General features: G+C 38.3%; 1 protein-coding gene across 1 annotated transcript; it reads right to left on the bottom strand.

Moving 5' to 3' along the window:
* Positions 1 to 4,362: 4,362 nt before the first annotated feature.
* On the bottom strand, positions 4,363 to 6,087 carry LOC145469669 (adenosine receptor A2b-like). The gene has a single exon (XM_081453424.1). The coding sequence runs from the start codon at positions 5,794 to 5,796 to the stop codon at positions 4,906 to 4,908; it is 891 nt and encodes a 296-aa protein (XP_081309550.1). The 5' UTR covers positions 5,797 to 6,087; the 3' UTR covers positions 4,363 to 4,905.
* Between the last annotated feature and the right edge of the window lie 2,459 nt (positions 6,088 to 8,546).

Below are 8,546 nucleotides of genomic sequence, written 5' to 3' on the forward strand. Positions count from 1 at the left end.
AATGAGACTGATCATAAGGAAAACATTGTTCTGTCTATCGTGAAAACAACAGTCAACAAATCTTCCATGGTACAAAGTGCATTTATCTAACATTGAAGTACTACGGCTAAATTCTCAGTTCCTTAAATTTACTAGACCAGACTAGACAATAGGGAGGACAACCGCAAAATTTCGGGAAAGATATAGCAAACTTCGCACAAAAGTCAACTAGTGTATAAGCGTCCTTTCCAGATGGCACGTACAGTCCGTTGCATGGAACTCCTTATGTTTTGGCAGTTCTCCTTTTCTGCTTCTTGCACTTGCTCATTCTTGCATTATAAGTGGAATGGAATACAGTGTTTTCCACTTCTTTCTCATCAAAGTGGTTAAACTGCCTTGTTGGGGTCAATGCCAACTAAATCCCCATTATTTCTAGGGAAGACACATTTTGACAAAGTCTAAGGCGTTGACGAAATTAATCAATGCATCTTCACTGGATAAGTCCATCCTGTCGACCACTGCTTGTCCGCATTTGTCTAAACAGAAGCAAACAGACAAAAACGTTGGAAATGAATATTAAGGGTGAATCTTGGCATTCTATTCCTTAAAGTTTGCCTATAGTTTTTGCTAATATCACATTAATAAAACGTGACCAATCAGATCATTACTCCTCCTTCGAATAGTTTGTGCTTCTGTCAATAGTAGCCTTTTTTCTGTATTTCTCTCCACTCTACTCAGAGATTTGGTCACACAGGTATGTCATTAAGAGCCAGTTTAACAAGCTAATTTCACCAGCTGAACAAGGGTTATCCCCAGCTAGAATTTCATAAGAGAACAAAGACTTGGGGTCATTTTAAAAGTGTACAGCTTGGCACAAATAAACAAAAAGCCTAGAGCCAGTTTACCAGTCCATCTGTCTGCCTGTCTCTTAAAGACATCTTACAGACCTCTTACAACAAAGATCTATATGATATGGTTGCAGAATAGCAATCTAAAAATCAACAAATCTGACATAAACTGTGACAAGAAATGAGGAATACACACACCTTTGGGAATATTGCTGTTCCTGTGTAATTTCCACAGATCTCTTCATGTTCAGTGGCGTAATCTTTTTCCTTATTTTCCTTGTAGATCATAATATTATGTGAAAAGGAGCATATAAACATATCAAAATAATTGCACATTTGATTAGTAAACAGTTAGCAACTACTTGTACACTTTTTTCCACTGAAAAAAATTCCTGAAATTAAATGATTTAACAAATATGGGACATGCCTGCATGGAATTGCATGGCTCATTCATTGAAACAAAAATCCAGTCCAAGATGATGAATACAACCACTATGATTCCCAGTGCAGCCGCATCTCATAGAGGGAAATGGCTATTATCCAGTCAAATTTGCCAACAAAATTTTAAATTGAGTAAAAGCAAATAAATGTCTTTGTCAATTTTCTTTTACTAAGTTATTATCAAATCCTCTACGCCTTAAATTTTCTACATATCCCATCAATAGTTATGAATTAATCATATTATTAATTTTGCTTGGAAAAATTTGGTTTAGAAACCTGATGGCCAAACCAAAACAGTCGATATTGCAGACAACCACTCAAAATGTAGATTCAAAACTCAGCTTTCACCAGTCAAAAACCAACATTTCCTGAGACTGGTTTGCAACATTCTGCAACTTTGATTCATTTACCAAAAAGATTCCCACCCCTTGCATGTTTTCAATAACATTTTAATTACTTAATTTTCATCCAGGTGAGCCAGTTGATGTATTTGTCCCTTAAGAAAGACAACATTTCCTTACTTGTCCTTAAATGAACCAAAAGGAAACAACTTTTTTTTTCACAGAGTGAGACTGTAATAAAAATGATCAATTAAAATAACATTAATAAGCTATAGCCAGGTTTTCAAAATCTATTTATATCCTTTCTTTACTGGAAAAAGATATTAAAAGTTGTGGCTGAAGAAATTATAAGATGGTCTATGCTACAACATATAGAAATAACAAATGAATATTCCAGCCTTTTACTTACCAAAATGTTCTGATGTTTGCACACTTTGGAGCATTGCATGATTTAACTGCATCTGAGTTGACTATGAGTTACAGAGTTGTATATTGTATCCTCTCCCAGAATTTATTCTGTTAATTTCTTCAGTTCTTCTAGAGTGGCTAGCTGAAGGATAAAAACAACATTCATAAGCAAATTTCCACTAGTCAGATATTTATTGGCATTTAATTGTCTACTGCTCAAAAGACCAAGACATGAAACTCTAAAACTACTGGTATTGTCCAGAGAGGTCGCATAATAATATTATTATGGGGTCAGCTTTTTAATTTGCAACTAATGGCAAGTTTGATTTTTTATCAAACATTGTAACAATTTCACCTACTAACAGATAAGCTGGATTATGTGTACTAAAGGCATCCGTGGTCAAGTGTCAATTGATACCCTTGATCGATCCTCTAAATCGACTCTCTATCAACACCCGATCGATACTCAATCAACACTCCATTGACACCTCGGTTAACACTCAATCTACATTTCTATTACTCAGTTTTGCAAATGTCACAGGGTAGGTGCATTTGATCACCTGGTATGACACCATTCTTAGCCCAGGAGACAGTTCAAAATGTCAAATGCCTGGCAGGTTCGGGGTGGGGCGGGGGGGATGGTTGGGTAGGAGATAGTGGAGTTCCAAATGACTGATCCATAAGCCTGATACAACAAATATCAAAACATATTTTTACTACAATTCCTACTGATCTCGCTATCTCAGTGATCAAAATTTGTTGTGGACTCACTCAACTGCGCTTCGTGAGTCCACAACATTTTGACCACTGTGATGGTGCGTATCATTGTCGATAAGAGTACAGACCACACTAAACCACATGCAATTTGTTAAATTCAACCCAGTGAAGTCATTTATCAACATTAATGAACAAACATCATCATAATTTCAACTGTGGCAACAAACAGAGCTTTTTTTTCAATAGAATGGTAACTAGAGACAAAAGCAGAAACTTATCCATAGATTAAATTTTCAGAGTCAACAACTCGTTTAATGGTATAATGAATATGATAATTAAGTCAGGTCGTGATGGATTGCCATGCATGGCTGACTGAGTTTTTCCTTCAATGCAAATTTCCTTTATATTTACATGAGCTTTCCTTCAAGGGAATTGTTTAAGCTCAGAAATTACCAGAGGCATTGTGCACAACCATTTATACGTAAATAGAGTTAAGTTTAAGCTTAATTATTAAGTTACGTTTATTTCAAGCACTGATCATGCTAAAATCTATGCTATGACAGACACTTCAATTTAATGCACAAGACTTGACTGAGTGAGAAAAAAAAATTATCTTTGTCAACGTTTGTAAATAAGCATATGTGAATTGAAAATAAAGTTTGGTCTTTCTTAACGAAGAGCTTTGCCGATCAACTGTGATTCAGTCAAGTGCAATTAACCTTCGACCAAATTGTTTTCACTGCCGAGGATCTGCCTTGCCATAAATATACGCAATTCACAGCTCTTTATGTAGCCATTGCTGCGTTTAATTTACTTTTTAAACTCCGTTATTCTCTGAACATTGAAAACAAATGAACGAAATTCAGAGACTTACCTTTTCCTGGTCCAAAACACAACGAAAATTTCACCAAAGCCGCCATAATGAAGCCAAATGAAGAAAAATGTCTGCTTTCCTCACAGCCGACTTCGTTGACCTTTATTCCGATTGGCCAGGAAAATGCGGGAAGCCGCTGGCAGCCGCGTTTTCCCGCTGTTTTCGAGTTGTTTCCTTGTGCCACCTCCAGGTCAAGTGAAAACTTTTTTATTAAAAAAATACACATTGACAAAAAAGCAAGCTTTCATTTTATCGTTAAAACAGCAAAAAATACGAAAACGCAGGTTATTAGGGCGTTAAAAGCGGACTCGCAAGATATGGCCATATTTGACCTCGCCTTTGACATGACATGACGTAGGATCAAAGTTGTACAAAGCCATGCCGCCTTTGAACGCCTTTGACATAAGAGATCAAAGGTATGCAAAGCCGTGGTGTCTTTGAACGCCTTTAACGCGCGTCAAAACTGTAGTCAAAGTTATTGACATGTTTGACCTCGCCTTTGGCAGGGATCAAATGTATGGCAAATCCATAAGATATTTGATTCCCCCTTTGACGTGGGTCAAAGGTGGAGTCAAAGTTAAGATCAAATTTGCCCTCCTCTTTGTCATGGATCAAATGTATCGGCAAAGCCATGACATTTTTGACACACATTTGACGCGCCTCAAAGTTTGGATCAAAGCTATGATCATATTTGACTTCGACTTTGATCAGGATCAAATTTAGAGTAAATCCAATTTTTCGTGCCGTGTTAGGCCGTTTGCATTGCGGTGATAATGCTGTGCTTGCTTCAGACAGCAAAGAGCTTTAGCCACATCAGTTAGGGCTTAGAAGTGCAATTGAACAGGCCCGAAATTTGATGTGGCTGAAGACGTTCGAGGAAATTCAAATACATCCGGGACATTGTTATTTGCGAGCAAAACATTGCCACGGACAGAGTCAAGAAAATCACTTCATGTGCTGATGTGAGTGGCCTTTCCTTGTTTTATCACTTTTAGGCGCTCTCGCCTTAGCTAACAATCAGAGCTCTCTGTAATTCGCTAGCGCGGAAGGAATTCGATGTGTCGTTTTCCGGTCGATAATATAGACATGTGGAGTTTTCGCTTACTCAGATTTATGGCCTAATTTGCATGAAATTTAATCGCTTCTCGACGTAGGAAGCTCTTGCTCAGTCCATTTAGGACGATGGAGGCCTTTAGAAAGCTATATAATTTAGCTCTCCGCTGGGGTTTTGATATGTGTACGTTTGTCTTGATTTAGACTCGCATTTCACGCTGAAAACACTCTTAACTTCACTTAGCTAGTTTTCTTCCATTTGTTTACATAACAGCTGCCTTGCTATTTTTATAACTGCTGTTCGAAGCTGCCGCAGGCGCCAGCAATACAAAAATGGATTGATTGACGAGTTCATAAATGCTATCGTTTCAACGAAGGTCCAGGGTTTTGAAAATTGATTAACTGAAACTGAAACTGAAACTCCAATAAACATCGGGGTGTAACACAAGAGCATTACGACGTAATATATAAAAGTGTTTTTAGCACTTCTTGTTGATCGGAGGAAGTTTCGATTATGATCAGCGTTAATTTCCATGGCCTGTTGTTGATTGTGAATTTGTAACTGGTGGTGTATAACAATCCTGTAGATTCTGATGTAACAAGGAGAGGAGAGACATAGACAAATAGCGATACTAGCAGCTATCACCGAGTAATAAGCACTTATGTTCCAAAAGGGTAACCATGAAGAAAGGAAGATAACCAACCATAGAACTGCTGAGATGTATAACGCGCGTTGTGTAGTCATCAAACTCGGATATCGCATGTGATAATGAAGAGCCGCGAACCGATCCACACTTATGGCTGTCATTGTCAAAAGTGAACCTCCTAGTGCAAGAAACGCCACCTTTCTTACTGCCTGATGTAGGGAATCTTTCTCTGTCAACTGATAAGCGATGGAAACCGGTTGCGCGACAAGTCCAACGAAGACATCTGACACAGCCAAACTGCACAGCAAAATTGTTGACGGTGAACGAAGCGAAGGAGTTCTCAATATGGCGGCTAGCACCAAAGTGTTACCAATAATGGATATGAGCATCAGTGGAGCATTCAAGACACAGTTCACGATAGTGATAATTTCAGGTTGAGATCTACGGTCCTCACTGCTTGAATCATCAATGTCTTCTCTGCTTGTCATCTTCACGAGACCCCTCAAGTTATTACGTTCTGAAATTGTATAGCGGGGTGCTATTGAGCGTTTGGTCAAACGGCTGAACACTTTTTGAACTGGGTATACGATAGTCCGAAAATTGCTTGAAATTGCGTTAACTTATCATTAACGCACGTTCCTTTTTGAACTTCAAAGGAAGGATGTCCCGTTTGTTTCTAAAAGTTTTGATCGTCAATTACCACTGCATTTACAAACAAACAAGAAAGATTAAAGACTTTTTTTCCGAATGAATGTTGACACTATGAAATACATCGGGAGGATGGGGGCAGATGTTCTCAGTGAATATATTGCTTTAAATTGTTATTGACGGAAACAGAACGTGAATGCAAAGTAAAAAATAGCTGGATGTCAAAATCCTTCCTTTGCTGTCTTTGCTAGTGATTACTGAACAAATATATCTGTCTGTATTCGCAATCAACATAGCCACAGAATTTGCCGGACCTGTCACTGATAATCTCGATACAATTTTGTCCTAGAGCTAGCTTTCGACAGGGCTTTTCGTAGCTCAAATAAGAGGAAATAACTCTCCTGTATGCCTTTTGAGGCCAGCAAGACTACATCCACGGTGTTTTCATTGAATCATGAATTGTTCGATTTAATTTAAACGTTTCCTGGCCATTTTTTTAACACATGATTTCGACTGCCTATTATGCGGTCTTCAGTGGGTTAAATGTTGAAAGAGGCGCTAAAAATTCTAAACTGTGGTGTGATAAAAAATTTAAAATAGACTAAAATTATGGAAATAAACAGAAAAAAATAACTTATTCCATGTCAGAATTTAACACCTTACACATTGATCCTAAAAAAAAAAAAACATTAATGTCGTTGTTCCTAGCGAAAGTAAGTTAACCGTGGCGACTTGCGATTGAACCAGAGCTATTACTCAAATACAAACAACTCGTGATGGCGTTAATGGGGGAACACTGCCTTGCGTTTGGTTAGCCCATGCGACTTCCGGCGATAGCGTGACAAAACAACCTCACTTATCTCCCCAGCACTACGAGCTGAATGACAGACAGCACGTGCTGGATCGGACAAGAGTATCGGTTAGCAAGCGATGTTCAAAGGCGATGAAAAAACAACAAGCTTGGGGGAAGTCGCTGCGCAGACTTAACCGCACCACACAGGAGTGACCCCTTGTTTATTATGCAGGAAGACATGACCAACCTCGTCTCCAAAGGGAGGGAGGGAGGGAAAATTAAACGATAGATTTACAATAAGTAATAGCTACGTTGCTTAGACGAACTCAGAATGGACTCCGAACAGTTTTCCGAGCTTTTATACGGAGACGTTCGTCTGCTTGTAAGCCAGTAGAAAAGGCTGTACTACCGAACAGCTTACCCTAACACGTGTAACATTTTAAACATGAATAGTGCTTTAATGCTTTGCACCAATGCTATGGTACGTTATAACGTTCAGAAGATAACAAAGCTACAATGTTTTAGGTTTGGCTACAATAACGCTTACAGTTTGTTGACCTTTGGAATATAACTGCTCAATAGCTCTATAGAAAGTGATGCCGCCATGAACGGCTCATTCAGAACGTACGTCACGCTCCATTAACTATATTTTACTGGCGTGACAGTAAAATCTCATTTTAGTGAGGCTTTTTGAAAGCATAATGCCTATGAAAACCTTTAACACATTTACATAACTAATCGTTGATCCGTTTAATTTGGTGAAAGTGGTGCAGTGGCCGATGCCGATTGCATCCCTTTGTTGGTTGGGATAATTACTTATCTTTTATTCGAAAACATTTTGTGAAATTTAATAAAGCTAAGCGATCACAGGCCGAGAATGATGTTTAGTCTTCATCAGAATAAGCTAGCATCAGGTAGGTACCATGGAGCAAAAATCGGCTTTAACTCTCTGGCCGTGCAACAAACTAAGAACTGCTGTAAACACCAAAGAAATTAAGAGATTGACATTCGAGATATGCAATCGCTATTTGTGCAATAGCTATAAAATCTTTGTCCCTTCCAAACTTGATCCGATGTTTTAGCATCTTATATAGTAAGTTGAGATAAAGTAAATAATAGGACAATTTCGATATATTAAAATTCTTACTTGGTTCCGAGCCTTACGAGAATAAAACAAAATAAATTGATTATTCACCCTCATCCTCGATGTGATTTCTTTTGTTTTATTCCCCTATGCAATAGGTTCACTGAGAACATCTGGCACCCCACGCCGTGTGCTGATATCAACATTCATTCCGAAAAAAAAAAGTCTTTATTCTTTCTTGACTGTGTGTAAACGCAGTGGTAAGTGAAGATGTAAGCTCTTAAAAAAACAGACGCAACATCCTTCCTTCCGCACGTCAATTTAACAAATAGATTCCATGTTGCAGTGCGTCTGTTCAGTAATAGATCACAGATGACGTCAAAATGTGGTAAGAACATCAGTGACACACGAGGCGATAGCCGAGTGTCTCATCATCGTTCTTCTTCCTGCTTCTCGTACCTGTTCAATGTCTCGACAACACTTTTTGTACCTTATCTTCCGCCCAGTCACGTACAATATTATCTTAATTCTCAAAACTTTCCGCCATTTTAAAACACGAAGGGAAAAACTTTGTAATGATGACTTAAATCGCGCGTCTGTCCTCTAATAGATCATAGGCGAGAACCAGTTAAAAAGGGAAAATAACTTGGGGAATAACATGGCTTTTTTCGGGAATATTGTTTATTTGCGCCCAATTTTGCATATCACCCAGG

Source organism: Orbicella franksi, chromosome 15, assembly GCF_964199315.1.
Source record: "Orbicella franksi chromosome 15, jaOrbFran1.1, whole genome shotgun sequence".
NCBI classification, from domain to species: Eukaryota; Metazoa; Cnidaria; class Anthozoa; order Scleractinia; family Merulinidae; genus Orbicella; species Orbicella franksi.